General features: G+C 37.0%; 1 protein-coding gene across 3 annotated transcripts in view; it reads left to right on the forward strand.

The window, feature by feature from the left end:
• The window catches only part of IL17REL (interleukin 17 receptor E like), a 45,450-nt gene that overhangs the window by 12,778 nt on the left and 10,528 nt on the right, over positions 1-22,144 (forward strand). For all 3 annotated transcript variants that reach the window (XM_077179052.1, XM_077179051.1, XM_077179050.1), the window contains exons 2-10: positions 5,507-5,534; positions 11,547-11,696; positions 12,444-12,553; positions 14,378-14,492; positions 16,083-16,127; positions 16,945-17,084; positions 17,353-17,424; positions 20,185-20,239; positions 20,918-21,081. In XM_077179052.1, coding sequence (XP_077035167.1) covers positions 5,507-5,534; positions 11,547-11,696; positions 12,444-12,553; positions 14,378-14,492; positions 16,083-16,127; positions 16,945-17,084; positions 17,353-17,424; positions 20,185-20,239; positions 20,918-21,081 — 879 coding nt within the window. The remainder of the gene's footprint in view (positions 1-5,506; positions 5,535-11,546; positions 11,697-12,443; positions 12,554-14,377; positions 14,493-16,082; positions 16,128-16,944; positions 17,085-17,352; positions 17,425-20,184; positions 20,240-20,917; positions 21,082-22,144) is intronic.

Genomic DNA, 22,144 nt, shown 5'->3' on the forward strand with positions numbered 1-22,144 from the left:
ATAATTACACTTGATGTCAAAACAAATACAAATGCTCCTTTAGAGAAAAGGTCTTTTGAGGGAACTGTATCAGCAGTACTAACTATGAATTTTTAATAGTTCTAAATTTTCATATTAAGACTATTAATCATTGCAATTTCTCTGGTTCTTGGTAAATGTGACCACAATTTAATTCACTTGCCAAGTGTGTTTTGGAGGTCTATTATTTTTCCTTTTCACCCACTTCCAATTTTTGACCATGATATAGTTAAGTCTTCTTTCAGTAGGACAGGAATCATTATGTTATCACTGTGCTTTCTTTTACTGTCAAGAATTCTGTTTCCATACATTTTGAAAGATACATTTGGTATTCTATACATTTGGTAAGATAAATACAGCAGTGAGCTTTCTAAGAACATAATGAGAAAAATTCTGTGAGGTTCCAGTCCCCATCAGCATCAATGATGTGTAAATTGCAAAGGCATTATGGCCTTTATCTATGAAAATAGCTCTGGAAAAAGCTGAAGCATACTCTGTTATTTCTCTCCATTAAGTAATCCCTAGATAATTTCTGGGGCTGAATGTCTCTGAAAGGAATTTCAGTGATTTGTTGATGGTTTATGGAGCTTTTGATACACCTAGAGCTCTGAATCTTCTCTGTTTCCATCCAATGTTCTAGAATGGTGGAGATGCATATAACTTTGACTGTGGCTGTCCTCTGCTCAAAGAACTTTTCCTTATGGAGGTGATTGAGATCACACTGGCATGCCAGGTTTTTTACTAGGGACCATGAGAAATCATTGAGGACTCTCATGGGCCAGCCTCTGCAGGCTCCTCCCTGTGTGAACTGAATGGGTGAGCAGCTGAAGAAAGGAAAGCTTCTGCTGGATTGTTTACACAGCAGGGGTAAGCAGCTTCCCCTCTATGGTGGAGGATATGACATGGTTGTGGTGTTCCCAACTGAGACAAAGATCAATAAGACTTTACAAGGCACAAAATGAACCCCAATGTTTTCACAGCTGTGCATGGTTTTGGTCACTCCATTTGGACAGATACATTAAAGTAGAAAAAGCTGCTGAGAAGGGTGATGGTAAGAAGGAAAATCTAGTTTATTAGAGAGGAGTAAAAGAGCTTGGCTTTTACAGTCTCACAAAAAAGCTGAGAAAAGGTATATTACTGGTTGCAGTAATATAGTAAATTCTAGGGTGGAAAAGTAAATTCTGGGGTGGAAAGTGTTTATTTAAGTGAAAAGATAATGAGTGCAATCAGAAGTCAGTAGAAGCCAACCACTATTGTGGTTATGTAAGAAATTAAAAGCTTTGGTGCTAGCAGACAACAGGTCTTCTGGAATAGCCTTGGCTCTCACAGCAGTGCACATGAAAGCCTGACTGATTTTAAAATGATGCTTTGCCAGTTTTTGAAAGGGATTAGATTATATGGTACTTGTGGTTATCAGAGGACTATACCCAGTGATCTGGGACATACTTTATATTTGTGTGCAGAATAAGATGGATTTTTGCAGAGCATCTCCTCTCAATTGGAAATCAAAAATTAGCATGTTCAGATTAGTCATCTTTACTGGCCTTTTGGCTACAATATGAACATCAATTATTGCAAACCCACCCTTTCCCTGTGTTGTAAAAGTATGTAGAATCCCATACTTGCTTTTAATGGTGGTTAAAGAATATAGATTGTTGGGAAACAACAATAGATAGAGGGAAATATCAGAATATGGTCATGTTCCTTTGTCTCTGCCTTCTCTGACAACAGAACCTGAAGTAGAAATGTAGCTAATAGCTTTGCCAGTGAGCATCGCTCAAAAGGGAGGATCCTACATTCACTGACTAATGTAGGTGTCTTAATGAATGAATGCTAAATGTCTGTCAACCTGGTCTCAAGCAAAGAATACATTTTAAGGAATTTTCAGGCTTCTTACTATTCCTTATAGAGTTGTGGAAGAGCTGCCACCAGCTCTTCTATGAATGAGTACAACAGAACTAACAGGTAGACTGTGAACCCAAATTTTCCTCAGACTCTTTCCTGCATGACAAAACATCCAGGGAAGAATTTCCTCAATTCTGCACTTGATTTAGTGCCTGAAGATATGAGAGGAAATGGGAAGCAGATTTAATCTTTGTTTCTTTTTCTTGGCAATTTTAATTCATGCAAACACTCTCTGTGCCCCTAATCCAAGTCTTCCTCTGCTGATCTCACTCTCTTCTCTGCAGTTGTTAGAACAATGGGATATTACAATTGTCTTAGACTGAGGAGAAGTTGCTGTGCTAGCTAAAAAGTTGGCACCACATCTTCTATTCAGAATGCTGCATGCTGGTGGTGTCTGTTCAGATAACCTCTAGCTACAGTTGAGTAATACCACAAATGGGGAAAACCCCAGAGAAATAGGAAAATCCCTAACTGTTTGTGCATTGTGTAAGTATATTTTACTTAGGCTCTTTGCCAAAGAAGATATGAATCAAAGATTCTCCCTGTATAGGAGTAAAATGTACTATCATGTTCAGGATCTTATTTTTGCATAAAAGATGCCCTAGGCATTTGAAAAAGGGGAAGAAAATTTCCATTCCTGTTTTAGTATGTTATGTTTTTTTATTGCACTCATCACTGAAAATTCCTGAAAACAAAAGATATAGAAAGTGGGAGAGGAACTTGGTTAATTCATTTGAGTTATTCTTTCAGACAAATTGTCTCTTTGGACTGTTTTGCAAAGTGATTGTAAAAGAAAATATCACCCCCACCCACTTGGTATTGTACAATAAAAAGAAACACTTCTTAAAAAAATAAGAAATTGGGCTGTGAACAAATATTGCTGTAACTGGCAAGTGTTCATGCAAATATTTGATTATTTATGTAAATCTTCCCAACGACTCCTCACCCAGAACACAACTAAGTGCCCAAGAATGTCAAAACAGCTCCCTACCAGGTCAAAAGTCACAGAAGGATATTTCTTTCTTTCCCGTGGAAAGGACAAGAAAATAAATGTAAGAGTTCAGATAGAAGGATTCCTCTATGCAATAGTGAAAACCAATAATTAATTAGGACAGACTAAAAGACAATAAGGTATAAGATAATTTCTTTATCATGCCATAGCCCACAGAAGTGGGTGTTTTGGTTTTTCCCCTGCAATTTATCTAATTTAATTATTTTACATTCAGTTTTCAATTTTCAAGTGTCATAACAGGGGGATGACCTTCACTAATCAAAAGGCTGAATCCTTTGATATTTGTGAGTTTTTTGTTCTTTAATTCAGTGTGATCTTGATTTTTTTAAATACAATTTTTGCACTAAGGCTGTAACCAGAAAGAATGGTTAGAGAAGTTAAAGATGCTGTTCTAAGAAATTTTGACTGGCAATTGGGAACTCTGTCAAGCCACCTAACCAAAATATTTTCAACAGTCTGGCTGCAAAATGGGAAGTAAAGAATATGGAAGTAATTTGCTGAATGATCAGCCTCACGAAAGATTAATTTCTTCCAGTAAATGCTGAAAAATTAGTTGATCCAGCAGTTCCTTTCTGAAATAATTAATAAATAACTAGTATTTCTACAGCAGAAATTAGGTCTTATCAGTTACCATTTTCAGTTTTCATGGGGATTTGAGGAAATTATAAAACCTTTGAAACAGAAGTATCCCAGTTTTAGAACAGTTATGTGAAGAAGTTTGGTATACTTTATAGAATCATAAAATGTTTTGGGCTGGAAGGGAACTTAAAAGTCATCAAGTCCCCTGTGGTGAGCAGGGATAGCTCCGACTGGATCAGGGTGCTCAGAGCCCCATCCAACCCGGCCTTGAATGTTTCCACCACCCTCACTGTAAAACATTTTCTTACTTACATCTGATCTAAATCTACTCTCTTTTAATTTAAAACCATTACCCCTTGTCTGTTGCAACAGGTCCTAATTTGAGTGTCAATGTATTATGCTGTAGAAGCAGCCAAACCAATATCTTTAACAATGTCACAAATAATTTTTCTAATCTTTAGTCTATGACAGTATATGACTACATCTGTCGTCTTATAAAATGTGGTTTAAAATACCACCTTTTATGCATTTGCACTTTTTTGAGTCATAGTACCAAATTGCCAGTAGTAAAAGATGACAACTTATGTCCAAAAGTGATTGTTAAAAAATAGAACTGCCAAAATGACAGAAGAATGGGAACTGATACACGTTAGACAATGGTCACTGGTTTTCTAAAGGCCTCCTTTAAGAAGGAGCATATTTAGATCAAATAAAAAGCTGTCATGAAGGACAGGACACATTTCTCAGATACCCCAGGCAGCTGGGAGTGAATATGCTGCCATTTCTCACCTGCTGCAATAACATGGTTTTGCTCCACAGCTTTATTTCTGAGGAGCACAGGATTCCCTGTGGATGAAAGCCCCCTGGAAAACCAAGCAATAGTTATTTTATGATGTGCTAATGCTTGCCCAGGCTGTAGCCTCTGTGTTTCAATTAAAGAACTTCTAAATGTCCACCAGAAGACTTTTCTGGCTCTGAAGCTCACAGATTGTTGGTTTGTTGACAAGATCCTAAAATGTTTTTAAAGGACTGAGAGCTGCCATCCCGTTTGAGAGCAGAGGAGACAAGGCGCTGCCTGCTACTTTTGTGGGTGTGATAAAAGTATCTCTGTCAACAGGACACTGCTTTTAAAGGGAAGAACATGGGAACATATATTCTGTATGCAAAAGAATACTGGTATAAGGGCTATGCCAGAACAGCAGCAACCAGTGTTTGCTGGCTAAGGAATAGCCTTTCTTTAGAATGTCATGCATAGCAGTCAATGTAAGATTTGTTATTTTTGTACTCTACAAAATTTTAGTGTGTGGTTAAATGTTTATTTTACTGGGAAAATGGATGTAGTCTGTCTGAAAGATAGCTGGAAGCTTGTTAAAATCTCAATGCCAGGTTCACTTTGCCTCTTACAAAGACACTTTCCCTTGAACACAATAAATACTGTGGTTGAGTAATTTAATTTTCAGTCTTCTAAACCAGATGTTTGAAATAAAAAGTCTTATTTCTAGACTTCATTTGCAATTGCCATAATTCTTCCTTTCTAGTAGGATCTTCTAAAAACAATATATATTCAGTAATGTTCTAGATATCGTCCATTATAAAATCGTTTGGTTTCTTTGCCCTGGTGAACAAATCCATTGTAGAGTTTAATGAAATAATGCATGAACTCTTGGTCAGTAGGAATGGTAGTACCTGATAAATAATGTCTTTATTTGATGGAACTCATACTTGTTAAAGCAATTAAACACCTCAGTAGAAATACATGAAAATGAGGATAATGCTGATCTTGTATCCCCATATATATCAGGCTGTCATATGCAGCACTGATGTGCTTTTTCACTGTATTAGAAAATAATTTGTTTAACTTTGAAAATTATTTCTGTTGTGGACTATGAATATGTTTATCTGTTTAGGGTATGTTTACTTGTGTACAATGATTGAGCAATATTTATTTTTATTATTACTTCAGATTTTAAAATATTTTTTTTCTGTTTGCAGGGGATTCACTGTAAAAGCAAACCTTCTGGTGAGTATACATAATTTACATTTTTACTATGTTTATTTTTAAAGAAAATTTATTAAAGATATTAAATCCATTATCCTAGTGACATCAGATCACTGTCACGAAAGAGTATTTGCTACCAGTTCTTTCATAAAAAACATTGGAAATTGGTAGGTTTTGATAAATATTGGGTTAATAATGACAATAGCTTAATAGTTTTCCTTACCATAGTGAAGGAAAGAGAGTTTGCTAAGTCATTTTGCATGATTTTATTGCTTATACTCATTATAGATATTGCCTACAGTAATAACACAGGGCCTTGAGTTACCTGACCTCTGAAGCCTCCATCAGTCACTCCTCCAGTGCACACACTCATTTGCAGGGAAGCATGAGGCAGCTGCCTTGCAAACAGTCCCCCCTGAGAGGACAGTCACAGTCCTGCCTGAGAGGGCAGTCATTGTCCCCACTGAGAGGACAGTCCCAGTCCCCCCTGAGAGGACAGTCACAGTCCTGCCTGAGAGGGCAGTCATTGTCCCCACTGAGAGGACAGTCCTAGTCCCCCCTGAGAGGACAGTCACAGTCCTGCCTGAGAGGGCAGTCATTGTCCCCACTGAGAGGACAGTCCTAGTCCCCATTCAGAGGACAGTCTCCCCTGAGAGGACTGTCCTAGCTGGAGGCTCAGCTCTGAGCACTGCTGGTGTCCACAGTGCCTTTCCTGAATCCACATGGCAGTGAGGGCATAGACAGGGGGAAGATCCAATGCTGAGCTCCAGCATGTGAGATGCTGAATGCCAGCTGGCACAAATCCTTACTCAGAATGGATGGCATTTATGGGGTTGTGTTGAGATGGAGAGAAAGAATATGTGTTTGTCTTCTGCCGGTCAGCAGAGTGAGCCTTTGGTGGCTGGTTCAGGGGTTGTAAATGAATCTTGTTAGGACTGGGCAGCTGAGCTGGTAGTTGCACAAACTATGTGGAAGGTAGAAGAAGAAACAGGGGTGTTGACCCTAGCTGAAGCATGCCTTTACATCCTTGAGCAGTACAGGCTGAGAGAATCAAGCCCTTCAGCCTGTTCTCAAAGGGAAGAACATCCTTGAGCAGTACAGGCTGAGAGAATCAAGCCCTTCAGCCTGTTCTCAAAGGGAAGAACACCCGTAATTCTGTTGGTTATGAGTTAAAATCTCTGCTGGGTGTTACACAACTGCAGATCTAGATAGTGGAGACTCACAGGTACCACGAGGTGGTGATTCATTCCAACCATTTCAGGACAAGGGAATTTCTATGCAGGGAGAGAGGCAAGAGGGGTTGTCACTCTCTGTTGACTGCCAGAATTGCTCAGAGCTGAGGTCAGAAGGGGCTTCTGGGAGTCATCTGGTCCAAGCCCTGATGCAGGGACATGCAGTTGATGCACATCAGATAAGCTAGATGTTTCATTTAACTGAAGGGTTGAATGAACTGAAGGGTTTGTAAACTAAAGATCCATATCTTTGAGGATGATATACATGAAGTTGGTTGTAGGTTTTTCAGTGCTATCTGAAAAAAACTTATCAGCTATCTTCAACACAAGTAACATGTAGAATGACTCAGCCTTAGAGGGGTGATGAAAAAGCATTTTTTGTCTTCATCCTAATTTACTTGTGCAACGGTGGGTGTATACTCCTTTGCATACTTCCTTTTCTATATTATTTTTTAAAATTACTTGTTATTTGAGTTAAGATTACCTTAAAAGACCTTAACTAGGACTAGTAGAGGACTTTTGCAGTAGTAATTTCTTTTAGCAGCAACAAAAAGATATTTCCTAAAATTTGCAACCACCCCCTCAGTAGTATTTGGGAATGTGACTTTGACTCTGCCTTTTTCCTCCTGCTCTTCTAGACATAAGAACTACTGTAGTATTTGAAATTCACTGTAATATATCCATACATGGATATCAAAGTATCAATGATTTAAAAAAAATTACATTTTCAGAAAATGTATTTGGCACAGTATATCAGAGTGTTGTTCAATATCTCTAAAAGTTTGAAATGTTTTCTGAACACATAACCATGAAACCCTTTTAATTTACTGTGCATTGCAATCTCTTGTGAAAGAGAGGCTGTCAGTCTAAAATTTAATCAATTTCATAATTGCTCTAAGTACTTACAAGTAGTGAATTTTGGTATTTATTAACTGAAGTGCACCATGTGGTTATTGTAGGACTGCATATCTACTCTGCTGACGAATTTTGTTGAATCATCCTAATGAACAGATACATCAGATATTGTGGTAAATCATATGCAAATAGGTTTGAAATACTACTGTAATTTATAGTCATGGATTGATGTGCCAGTGAAGCAGTTCTAGAGATGCTCCCAGATTTAGCACTGCCAGTATCCTTAAGTAGCTCAGATTCTTACAATACTTTAGGGAAGATATATCAGATAAAAAACCAGTTACGATTTTCTATTGGGTGTTTTCTCAGTCTTGTTATTAATTGGTCTTCTCTGCCTTTTTTTTCATGCTCTTCTCCTATTTCATCTTCTTACCTGAGGCTTCAAATTATCCATCTATTCATTTCTTTTGCATATCCATTGCTCAGCTCTGGCTTCTATTATCCAACTGTACATAAGGTGTGATTTGCTGTTGTGACAGTTCTGGGTTGATTGCTGCATCATCAGATTAAAAAAATTATCTGCTGTGGTTGAGCTGATGGCAAAAGTACAAGGAAATGTCTACATGCTGAATAATAAGCCTTGGTTTCTTTATGCCTGGGCTTATATGTGCCCATAACTAAGGGACCTTTTATTAAAGCAACAATCTCCCTCTCATGTAGGGCTAATTACAGCTATTATTCATAAACAGAAAATTTAGGTAAGATTTACCCAACAGATGGTTTGTGTAGCAAGATGTATCTTTATGTCTTCTGTGGAATAGATAAAACTACTTGTGTGAAAAGGAAAATGGGGTGTGTTCCAGAAGAAAATATCTTAAGGGGGGATTAAAAGATGATAAAGTAGGAGTTTACTGAAGAATTAGTCAGAAATGAGTCTCATACTGTGATGATTTATGCAATGAAAATTATTTTCTGTCAGGTCATCCTTGTATCATGTATTTACTGTAATCCAATGCTAGTATCCTCATGCATGATATGATCCATTTAAATTATTACTAAAGAGTTTTGCAGCATGTTTTGCAATTCTCAAAATCTATCATAAAATTAATGGAAAAAAATCCAAAGTGGAAGCATAATTTCATGTTATTCAGTGCATAACATATTTGTTCTCAGTTTGAAAGTAGAAACTGTGATCAAGGAGAACAGTGTCTCTGCTGATGGGACAGCAGAGTATTTGTGCATCTGTCTGATGCTGATCCAATGTCAGGAATGTACCCAGGCTGACTTCGAATTTTCATGTGATAATTCCAACCCTGGGACATCTGATGATATCACACCTCAGGCTGTAACAGCTAAGGAGAAAATTCAGCTAAGTCATGACACTTTCCTCCCCCCACCCCCTAAAAAATAAGGTCAAATACGCCCAAAGAGAATGCTTTGTAAAGACCTGTCCATTTTGAATATGTATTTATCTATCTATCTATCTATCTATCTATCTATCTATCTATCCTGTCTATCTACATATGTCTACAAACAATGCCCTGTCCTTTAATAATTTCTATGCAGACATGGCAATGGGTGAGGTTATAAGCCTGGATCAAGAAATTTACACCAATAACCAAACCTTAAGCAGAAACAATTACTCCCAGATACCATTGGGTATCCACAACTCCATCTCATATGATGCAGTCAGGAAAATATATTTTTGAGCAAAGAGATGGAGCTCAAACTAATCATCACTTATCACATTATTAGTAATAATTACCAAGTAATACTGCGATATGATAAACTTCCAGTTTGTTGTGGGTGGATTAATTGAGTGTTGTGCAATAACTTTCCATCCTGAGATACCTTCAGGATTATTACCCCACCCATTCTTGGAACATGGAATACAGTGTTCATATCCAGCTGCTGTGCACTGTACTTCTGAGGGCTGTCTCATCTCTGTGGAAATGTTTATAAATTCTTCAAGAGTCAAGGTATTCCAACTGCTCTTAAAGCCTTATGTGTGTATTTTGAGTGATCTGTGTTTTTTCATTGGTTTGCACAAATTGTCTTTGCTAGTTGTCAGTATATCTTTGGATAATTCACAGTTGACCAACTGCCAGTTGAGATAAAGTGTCCTTGTTTTCCCATGCTTTTCCACTTGGTTCTTATCAGCGTGTTCTGTTGCCTCCAAAATATGGTCAATGACACAAAACCAGGCTAACAGCATGGAGATTTGGGTGTGAAGGGTTTGTCTCTTCTGACTGTGTGTATGTGATATGTATCACACAGGACTTATTTCTCCTGATATTCGGTGTGAGGGCACTTAAGGCCTAACAGATTTAACAGATTTAAGGGAAGGTGCCACATTTATGTCAGCCTGTGTTCACATCCTGCAGTATCAGTTCCTGATCTTTGACAATGGCCTTCAGCTGCAACTGGACACTGGGAAAATGAGGATCTCATAAGACAGGAAGAAGTCCTGTTCAGGTTAATACACTCTCAGTCTTTGAATTTAGAGCACTTTCCTTCACTGGAAGGGTTGGAGGGATAAGTAAGGATAAGCTTTGTATTTCCTCCTTCACCATACCTTTCCTCTGTGAGAACTGTGGATGTCAATCCATGTGGGTCAATGAACATCCACACTTGACAAGAGTTCTTGGCTTGACATTGAGGGATGTGCCCTTTCCTGATGATTCTATTAAGAGTGCTATCCTGAATTTTATGGCAAGCACAGTATTGTGGCACTGCTGTTTCATACTTCCATACCTTTTGTCATACTTGTTGAACTCCTTCTAGGAGCATTTTGAACAGCTGAATTATATGAATCATTTTTTTTGTTTGGTTTATTTTGTTTTTGTTCTTCTAGCCTCTCACCAGAGGAAGGAGAATGGTCAATAAAATACTTTTTTTTTAACTTGTGTGGTTTTTAACTTTCATGCTGTGTATGAAAAGGAGAAATCTAGGATATATTTCAAAGAAATAGTAGCTACATAGTTACAGCTAAAAAGACCTGTGCTGCATTGCATACAACAAAGCCAAGGGACAAAACCCAATTCCCTGGTTATTTGTTCTGATAGTTTCTTGAATTACTAGGTTTTGGGACTACAAACAATGGATGTGAAGTAGAGAAGTCCAAGGAATACATTGGGGATTAAATCCACTGTACCAATATAAATTCATAAATAAATAACTGATTTCTGTGTAGGGCAGACTGAGAAGTAGAAAGAGATGAAATATGCTAACTGATGAGGTTTGGAGCCATAAGACTATTTTTTCCTTTTATACAAGCCTACAGTTTTATCTCAGCAAACCCATTTCCTAAGGCTTTGGAATGAATAAATTACACAGGGAAATAGAAGAAGACATAGTAGCTGTGTTCTGTACCTATTGATTACTGTGTTCTGTGCCTTGAAGAAGACCTGGATAATATTTATTCTACTCTTGTTGTTCTGGTCTAAAGGAGAAGGAAATCCTGTAGGTTCCCTGTAGGTTAAGAAATCCCACTCTTCCATGACTAGGAATGCAATGGTGCCCTCTTGTGTGAAAGAGAAATTTTAATAGCAATGGAGACCGTCAGAAAGTCCTAAAATTAAAGTACTATTATGAGAGTGCTCACAATATACAGGCAATGGTTTTGAAAAAAGTTTATATAAACTATTAGTTTAGCCATGATCTAGCAGATCTAATTAATTAGAACCAGTATAAGTCAAGGTGTGTTCTGCTAACCTTAGTTTTTAGAAGTGTGATTGCTTCCTCTTGTGGGTTAACATTTCCCTAAGCCTACAAATTTATTCCAAGCCCCTACATAGCCATGTTTGCTGTGTGAAAGTCTTAGGTGAAGTACTGGCTTTGCTGGTCACTTTCTTACTGATTTCAGGAACTTCCCCTGTAGTGTTTGCTCTCCCCCAGACATCCTGTGCGCAATGAGTTTTCTCTGCCCTTGTGTTTGCGTTTGCAGGTGGCATTTTTAACAGCTTCTGCCATGATGCTCCTGCATCTTTATCTTCTATGGTACTGAAAAGCATGAAGATCTCAACAGTGATGAAATGTGTCCAAGGAAGCCCATGCTCTCTTCATTTAAACATTAAAGGAACACTGAGTCTGGACGGTAGGAATCAGCTTTGCTACTGAGCCCTTTCTGTTCACCTTCTGTTTATGGCTGTTCAGCCAAAACTTGTTCCATATTGTAATGTTTGGGACCAAGCTGTTTTCATGTAATGTTCTCAGAAAAATACTTTTGTGAAAGCATTTTACTACAAAACAGGATGAAGTTGTGACCCTTCTCAAGTGAATGAGAACTGAGATAATGAATTCTGGCTTCCAATATAGACCATGTAACTTGTTCTCTGCCAGTGCCCCAAGCACACAGCTGCCCTTTGCTTTCTTGCTCTGGCATCCATGCAGGCAAACACACTAATTCTGTTTGCTCTGACAATGTGAACATGAGTGACTGCCCCTACAGAAGGAGAAACAGTTTATTCATCTGAAGTAACAGTTCTGCACTGCAAGAAAATAAAAGTACATGAAGTTCCTGTGCATAGTCTATTTTTACTAACACCTTGCCATTCATGTGCTTCATATGTTATACATTTAGATATTTCCTAGTTGCTTCTCTCAGAGTTTATAGGCTTATTTTTAAACTTGCATAATTAAAGCTTCATTTATAGCAATCTGTATTAAATCCTTGTTCCTATGCCTATGTGTGAGTTACATATAATGCCTCTTTTTTAACAGAGATACATGTTCCTTTCACTTAGAAGGAAAGCTTATGATATGGTTTATTTTAATTTATGTTTTTGATGGTCTTAAAGATGCTTAAATTATACTTTTGCAATCTGTTCCTAACTCATTTCAGAGAATGTTCGTGGGCTGGAAATATGTTCTTTTTCACTGGACACACAGCAATCTCAATGCATAAATGTGAGATTCACTAGGAAAAAAAGCAAGATGCTTAATGGAAAGAAGGTAAACTCCTTTTTTGAGGGGGAGTAATTTTTCATTTAAACACTTACAAGCCTTTGGAAAAAAATATTTTGCATCTCTTTTTTTTTCTTACTGACTTTGTGGAAAACTACAATGAAATATATGCTTCAGTATACCCAAATGAAAATCCACAACAAAATTCCCTTTTACAACATATAAATTCAATTTTCCACCATCTTTGTACTTCTTCCACTTACCTTTTGACAAGGGAACCCTTCTCTGCAGAGCTCAATTTTCATACCAGTCCTGCTAGCTTTCTTTTTGTGCCCTCCAAATTGTGTGGAAGCTTTTCTGACTCCAGTGTCTAGGAAGATCAATGCTACAGAGATTTTAAGTGCATATTACTTCAGTCAAACCATATCACTGGAGTTTACACATCTAGAAGACAGACAGGTGCCTAAGCACTTGTGCTCATCTGTCCTAAGCCATTGGAAGGGGCACTATCTGTTAAGGGGAAGTATTGCTAAAATTTGCAACTGAGGCAAAAAAGAACCACCCTTGACCAACTGTTTGAAAGGCATGAATTTTTGCAGTTACTGGTGGACAATGGTTACTAATCCTGTACACAAATATGTTGCTTCATGTACTTTGTACAATGTTACACTGATTGCACATATGGAACAAAGTTCTCCCAAACTGCAGCTGCAGTTTGCACTTGGCGTCTATTGATGATGGAACATCCATCCCTATGGGCAATGCAGGGCCACCAGTCAGCAACCAGTAGCTTTTAGAGTAAAGCAAGTTTATAGGCAAGAATCAACAAACACATTTAATGAAATTTTCCTAGTTTCAGTTCAGTGACTAAAATGGTAACATAAGACATCTTTTACCCTCCAAATGCCTTTTACCAGATAGGAGACTATCCAACATGAAAACCTACAAGGAATTTAATAGTTAACTGATAGCAGTGAGGGAATGACCTGCTATAACTGGACCTCAACTTTTGTTTCTTAAATTACTTTCTGTTTCATAAACTGTTATTGTAATTAATACATTTTCTGCAGTTGCCATTAAATATTTAAACACTTTTTTTAAGACTTAAAATACTTAAGACTTTTTTTTCCATTCTGCAAATGTTTGTGCTTGTAAAATGCATATAGACTGGGGCTTTTGATATTTCTATGGTTTTAGGATTATTTGATAGCTTGTAGATATCTGGATTTCTAAAGGTGAAGGTGATAGCAATAAGAAATAATGATTGAAATCCTCCTTGAAATCCTTTTATCAAGTTGTATCTGCATCTTTTACTTTCCTACTGCTACCTTATTCAGTGCTTGTCATGGTTTGACATTGGCACAATGCCAGTGCCTCCATGAGAATACTCTCTCCCTGGTTTCTGCTGTGAGATGTGACCAGGAATAAGCAAAGCAGGCTCCCACTTAGGAAAAAAAGATATTTATTAACTAAACTACAAGGAAAAGGAAAAAAAAAAGAAACACACAAGGAAAATGAAAACTTCACAAATACATCTCCTCCTCCTCCCCACCAAATTCCCAATACAATCCATCCCCCAAATCATCGACTCTCAGTCTGGCATCACCCTTCTGAATACTCCTGCTTTAACCCCGTGCTCTCAGAGGCGGATCCAATGTACCAATTAGGTGCCAATATTAAAATCTGAGCATCCATTGGCCTGACCACAGCATCCCAGAAAACATATTTCCTGTCAAACCACCACACTGCTTAATGCTGCTTTTAAATGTAAATATATCTGAACAAAGAATATTTTTCTTGACTATCTTAACCAAAGGTTTTGCTGTATCTGGAAGTCATATGTGAACTCAATTTTATCAATGTTTTAAACAGGTACAGGTACAATTCAATTGCATTGAAGTCAATGTAGCACAACACATCTATGTGACCATGAAAACTGTACCACATTACTGTGAAGTCAAGCTGAGTCAGCAATACTATGTTGAAGGTAGGAAACATCTTAAATCAGATGCTTTTCAAGAAATATCTTTAAAATAAAAAAACCCAAACCAACCAACCAAAAAAAACCCTCAAAGGCAAAAGCACATCCAAATCACATTCTGCAATATGACCTGACTCACTGACCTAACTGATGGTAGCTCATGTATGCCAGGACCAGTCATCGTTTATGTGTCAGTGATTTTTTTTGTTAGCAAGTGAAGGCCTCAGCTTGGTATAAAACCCAGAGTTTATGTCTAAAGGTATGTGGAAAACTGAGCTTACACTATGCATTTGTCCATGTTGCCCTTCTGATTGGCACGTCTTCCTTCTCTGCCTGCAGGTTCAGCCCTGCCTGCTCTCTGTGCCTCAGATGGAGCTTCTGCTTCTCTGCAGGGGTGGCCCAAGGGTGGCTTCAGAAGCTGAGGAAAGCTTAATAAGAAAGTCTATAGAAATCTATTTTTACTTTCATTAACTACCCATTCTATAGCCTGTTACATGTAACTGGAAAAGATTAGGTAGCATTTTTCCATGTTTTGGGGTGAAGTGCCCATGAATTTTTTACAAATTATGCCATGTGCACACAAAAATAGATTCAGCACCGTTGTCCAACTAAGATACAGTGTGGCCAGAGAAGTAAAAAGCAAAAAATGACATGAGACCCCTTGTTCAATCTGTGCCTGGGATTGTCCTGCCTTCCCACCTCCAGAGCCCATGGGTGGATGATTCTTGCCCTTGCCCCCCTTGGTACAGTGTCATCCCTGCTGTAGGGTTTGACACTTGGGTACAAGTAAGGCCTTTTAGTGCTGAAAAAGCCTTTAATTTTCTTATCAGTCCTGATTCACTATTGAAGTATATAAGTACTTTGTGAACAAAGAGGGGAGGAAACAAGGTTTTACAAAGCCCAGTTTTAAGACACATTACAAGGGTGAGTGAAAAAATGAAAATAGGAAATATTTCTTGGTGGAAAAGGATTCTGTGAGGAAATTAGAGTAAAGTACTGCTCCAATACTGTGCTATGCAAGGAGGGGTGAAAGCAACACATGAAAAGCTGTTTTAATGTTCTTAAGAGTTAAGTTTTGGAGATAAAAATACCAGATATTCTGAAAGTGTTGCCTGGCTTCTAATTCTGGTAAGCTCCCTGGGAGCAAGATAGGGTGTTTCTTTCTAAGGCTGGAGTCAGAATAGCAAAAATACAGGATTATTGATAACAGAGAACTGAGCCTGGTAAACAACGGGAGTTGTTTTTCGAGGAAAAAGTAACCAAAATTAATATTATTGCTCAAATTATTGTTAGGTTCTAGGTAAAGAAGTGTGGTGCTAAATCATCAACTGTAGCCTTTACTGCTGATGAGGTTTCTCAGTATCTCCCCAGATAGGGAGCTAGGTCCTTACCTTAAGGCATATTGTGATATAATCTCTGTGTGTGGGAAGAGTACTTATCTTTTTTGCAGTTTATCTAAAAGTGTATACGAGTCTGCCCTTAAAAAGAGGTATGAGAGAGGTTTCCTGTTGGGAATCTACTGGATAATTTGGCAGTTTTTTTACACAGTTATGTGAATAAGCAGCACTGCAACAGACTCTGCCTTCTACCTTGCAGATTGCAGAAACAGTGATGTGGGAAAATACATTCCAGCTTGTTCAGGTGAGCTGATCTCCTGTGCAACTTTGAGCTGTGAGATATTTCTGGTGACCTACACAATGACATATTTTCATAGTTAAATGAGCAGGGAGAAAAAATTATGATTTCCAACTACTACTACTTATAATTACCATGTAGTTGATAGGTAATGTTCTGGAAATGTATTTCTATGTATTTCTATTGAAAATGCTACATGGGAGGTAAAGGTTTAGATATTCTATTTGATTTATAAGCTTTTGGAAATAGATTTGTCTTCTTTTAATGCACTTTGGATTGCTGGTTTTATGTTTTATCTATTGACAGACCTCATAAATAGATTGACATTGATTTTCCAAACTGCTATACTGCTTTTGGCATACCTGTGAATATATGTATTAAAAAATATTCCTTCCACATATTACACTTGTCTGTCATAATTCCACATATTTTCTATGTAAGAAAATTACTATCTTGGGATAATCAGCCCTTATAGTAGTATTATTGTGTATATTTCAAATATTTGTACATAAACTACATAAAATTCCAAGTACTAAGGTTGAGGTAAAATTGGTAGGTGTCTTGGCCTCTCAGTATTAGAAGTGCTAAGCTAAATAATGTTGAATGAAAATTATATCTCATTAAAAAAATAAAAAGAGGACTAGTAGGGTATAAAGTAATAATAATTTCAAATATTCTAGGTAAGATTCTATAGATGTTGATTTTCATCTCCATCAAGTTATGAAATGTGTTCTGTCCCTTTTATAAATAGATAAAATAGAAATAATAAAGTTATAAAGAAACAGATATAATAATTTCATGCTTGATTTTATTTTTTTTTCAGCTGGAAAGTTAGATTATAATTTAGACAGGGCAAGGAAAATTGTAACAGTGAATGTATCCAACTTTCCCCGAGATCAAGATTATTACCTTCGCCTGTGCCACAAATGGTTCACCTGTGAAGATGCTGGGGCATTTGCTGTGGTGAGATAAACTCCTGGTGTTTTGGGGAACTGTGGGAGGTGCTTTGCAGGTGGCAATGCTCATTAAGGTCATAGTCACAGGAAATGCCATCTATGTCTATATCTAAGGCTATATCATCTGTATCACCTACATTATCTATATCTGTAACTATCTATATCTATATAATCTCTGTCTATATTTATCTATATCATCTATATCTATATCTATCATTTAGCTTTATTAAAAGAAATTTACTGTCCTGGATTTATGACCATCTTTTTCATTTCAGATAGAAGGAAAAGAATCTTTTAAATCCGTTTCTCTGAAATATTCTCAGCTACTTCCTTGTCTTTGCATTGAGGTAATACAGTCTGGAATTTGGTATATATTTGTGTTTCTTATTGAAGAAATTTTATCAGGCATTTGTGCTAAGAAAGGAGGAAAAACCTGAAGAAAAAGGCTCTAGACCCAAGTTTTTGACTAAGGTTTTTTTTGACCTTGGAATTACGTAAATGTAAGGAAGAGATTTTTTTAGGAAATGCGAATTAAAACATGGCAATCAGAAGAAAATGGGATAAAATTTATAATAATTTATGAAATATGATGTGTAATATTATTTTGGCTGATTTCTTATAAACAATGAAAAGACAGAAGACTTAATCTGACTGAATGTCAGCAGCATTTGAAATAGTATTGCATGAGAAACTAGAACAGGAATTGAGGAAACTGAGAGTGATAGCAAGATTTGAGTGGTAGATAATACCTGTGGAGAGCTTTGTGGACAGTTGGCTAGCTGAGAAAGGTCACGTCGACATGATACCATTGGTTAACTTAGAAGGAGACAAGTCTAGGATTCAGCAGTCAGTGTCCAACCTCTGAGAAGGACATTGTGCCCTTGGTGCAACACCAGGATAGAGGAGAGGATCTTTTGCCAAAAATATGAGGATAGTTTCAGCAAAATAACCACAAGAATGTAGAAGAAGTAACAGAATAACCATAAGAATATAGAAGTGGGCATGGTTGGCTGATAAGTAGTTAACCAATGATGAGCTCAGCTTTGCAATATGTATGAGCTTCATTAACACCAATATAAATATGTGTGAACTATCAATAAAGTTTGAGATCACTTAAATGACACTCAATAAAGTTTGCTGATCACTCATATTGAGTGATTAACACCAGTATAAATATGTGTGAACTATCAATAAAGTTTGAGACTTGCTGATCACTCATATTGAGTGCCGCATTTCTCCCGCCAATTTCCCACAAATACCTGGCTGCAGGGCTAACTCAGCAACTCCTGTTGGATGAGCCTGTACTGGTAGGGAGGTTATTTAAGGATGACACTTACAGTCATTCTCATATAAATGCTTTCATCAATGACATGGGGACAAAATGCAGGAATGTGTAATAGGATTTGCTGGAACACAGTTGGGATGTATAATCAAAATGGAAGGGGGTCAGGGTGATTGGAGGAGACTAGAGATCTTCATATGTGACATAAATGAAGGATGATGAAGTGTAAAGGATGAAGTGCAAGTTCATGCATTTGCTCTGATAAAAAGAATTCTTGCTGTAAGATGTGAGTCCTGATTTAGAAATAACAGTGGAAGAAAAAAGATCTGGGTGAAATAGGTGATCGCAGGGTGATTAATTAGCTTGCTTCAATGATGTCAACATGTAAACATGAACAAAAGTGTAGTGAGTTAGATTATTCCAAGCTAACAGGAAAGTATGGGCAAGGCCTTCTTTGAAAAACTGTAAGGAATTCTTGTATCCATATTCAACAAAGATTAATTCAAAAGGAAGATGCACATAAAAAATCTGCAGTGGCTGGGGAATGAAGAGACTGTTTTACAAAGGAGATTCAAATACCATGTTTCCATTAGCCTGGTAAAACACATGCAAAGAGAAATTATGTTTGCTGTGCAAATACAGACCAGAAGGGTCACTTATAAGGAAAAATGAGATATGTTTTAAACTAAAGCCATTCTTGCAATGAGAATGAAGGGGGATAAAGTTCATTCCATGCATATATTCAGGATAGTTACAGATTTTTATGTTAACCTGAGAAGTGAGATTTTGGAATGTCTTTAATACAAGGAATAAAAGGTCCCAAACAAATTTAAAATTATCCTGATAACATAGAAAGATGCTATGTGAAGTTAGTTTTCTCACTGAATTTTGGGGTTGGATTTACCTTGCAGATTAAGATACCTAAATGTAGATATCCAAATATAGATATCTACATTTGAATTAAGTGAGTAAACTCTTAGAGTCAATGGAGATCTAATTAATACAGTCAGTTGCTCAACTGACCAAAGGTAGATGGCCTATCCTTTTGGGATGTGCTGGACTGCACTGTAGATTCCACTGGCTGCACTGGCTAGGTCTAAATAAGGCTACTGTGACAGTAATTTGGGCACTTTAGTGACACTTAGATGTCTACATTGTGGCACCTAAAATCACATACCTAAATAGGCAAGCTGAACCACAAAGTCTTGTTGAAGCTTAGGGAATTTTTTCATTCCACTCTGAAAATATGAGATCACTAGAAAAATTTTATTTCTCTCAGTGTATATGCAGAAAGTTCTGCAATACGATTGCTAAGCAAACAGAAACATTTGCAGATGAATCTAAATAAATAGGGCATGGCAGCAGCCATGCACATATACTTGAAGATTGGGTTAAGTGTTAGTCTTCAGATTTTAAGGATGCATCCTTTGCCATTGCCCAGGTCAGGAGATCTTATATTATGATTATTGAATGTTTTGATTTCCCTAGAAAGTAATGGCAATATAAGAAACTTAATGAAAATCAAACTGGACGATTTTCTAAATGAAATTGGACCAAATATACAGCTTAGAAATAGGAATATAGTGTTAGAAGGGATCACCTTAGTTCAATGCCCCAATGATGAACAACAAAATAAAAAATGGTTCAAAACTTTAAAAAAATAATTTCCAAAGCTTTCTAACAAACATCCTTATCTTTGGCAGGAAGAATTTCTGTCACAATCCACCTGAAATGTTAAAAACATTTATGTTAAAAATGTTTTAAAAATTTTAAAATGTTAAAAAACATTGACAACCTCTAACTGAGGTCCACTGTTTGGTTGTAGGGTTGGCTGGCACTTCCAGATGCAAGGAGGATACAACTTTGCCCCTTTGAAAATGGCAAGTACTGCATACTTACTCTTTATAGGAATGACTTTGAGCAGCTCCATTAGTATGCCACAGTTTAAATTAATCTACACTGAAAATCATGTATTGCAAAACTTCAAGGAAGTAATCATATTGGTTTGTTTTACTGTGGGTAAATGAAACAACTTACTGTCAGACCAAATAATTCACCAAGTTTATGCCAACAAAAACACTAAGTAACTTTCTGGTCATTTCCCACATTTGCTTAAGTGACATACAAACTGGGCAGAAGGAATAAAAGGTCAGCTTAGAAATGGTGTGAGAAGAGGGCTTCAAGGAGCCATTTGAGGGTGTCCAATACCCAACTTAAAGGAGGGAGCAAGGAGTTGAAAAAAGAGACAGTTAACTATATATGAGTTCTATGCTTAACAGGAAATTATTCACACAAATATTCCAGCAATATCAGAAATTTGTCTGAGATGACAGCTCAGACAGAAACAGAAAAACAGAAAAAGAAATTGTCTTATTTGCACACATATGAAAGTAATTTTTTTACCAGGCAAATAGAAAAAAGTGTGGCCTAAAAAGTGTTTTTTTGTGTTAAGTCCAAGATTTTGGTTTAAAGCACATGTAGAGGTACCAGACTTATTAGCTGTGTTGATTCCTTTCTGGACATTTTGAGTAATGATTTCTCTCTCTCTTTGTGCACAGATACACAGGTGCTATGGGACAATATTGTTTATAACCCATCAACACAAACCCTTGCCTGGGAGCCAGCCTGTCCTGTCCTTGTCATGGTTAACCTATGCAGGTTCACCAAGTCGAATGACCACTGTGAAGATATAGAAAAATCTTTCAAAAATTCTTCTGAGAAAGTAAGAGCTGTGTGGATTAATTCAAACTGTGAGATTGAAAAACATCACCAAAGGCAAAATGCGAAGAGCTAGGTTTTGGAATAAGAGCAGTTGCAAATTCCTCTCTTCTCTGCTACTTAAAACGATTCATAATCACAGTCTGTTCTTGCACACTAATCACATGATTTATTCAAAATAGTCACTGACTCATTATAAAGAAATAACAAGTGGAGATGACTGGGCAGCTAGTAATGTTTGCTAAATTCTTTGGGGCAAATAGGATCTGCTTTTTATTTATAGTTCACGTCAGGTTCCCTTTAAAGTAAGAAACAGACACACTGCGAGGATAGCTCTTCTCATCTCTAGATAGGCATGGTAGGTTGGAAGGATTTCTCTCTGATGGTACCACCTTCTTTTTACTGTCACAGGAGTCTATTGTGATTAGGTTAGATGTAGGTATTTAACATTTAGACCAGAATTATAAATTAAATGAAGCTAAATCTCTTTACATATTTCTGGAGACATAACAGTACTTTAGTAGGGCACAATTTTTTTGTAATTAAGATCTTCCTGAATTGTCTTCCTCAACCTGGTCCAGTGTCTTGAAATTGTGGGTGCTGAAATACTGTGTCCCTTAATTCTTCCAATTAAGAAAATAAGAAAACTTATTTTCTCAAGTTGAGAAGGGTTTTCAAATGCATATGTCTTGAATGGCTTAACACTTCAATCTGAAATCTGATGATACTGAATGCTCTGTTTTTTGAAGTTCATTAGAATTTGTTTTATTGTGAAAAGTAAGTTTCAGGCTTGTCTGATTGTGGAGAGAAGGCAGAAAACTTAAAGTAACAACGAAAAAGGCAAAAAAAAAAATCAAACACAAGAGATTAATTCTGAAACTTTTGGATTAATATTGTTATTCTGATGACATGATTGGGGAAGGGGTGGGGCTGACTCCAGACTGTCGAATGCTTTTGTGATTAGGAACTCCTGGCCAAGCCTTTAGTGATTGTTCAGATTCTTCATTTATGAGTTCCAACAAAGCTTTGATCCTGAAAAAACAGATTAATTTAATTCTAGATGTGAG

Source organism: Agelaius phoeniceus, chromosome 5 (assembly GCF_051311805.1).
Source record: "Agelaius phoeniceus isolate bAgePho1 chromosome 5, bAgePho1.hap1, whole genome shotgun sequence".
NCBI classification, from domain to species: Eukaryota; Metazoa; Chordata; class Aves; order Passeriformes; family Icteridae; genus Agelaius; species Agelaius phoeniceus.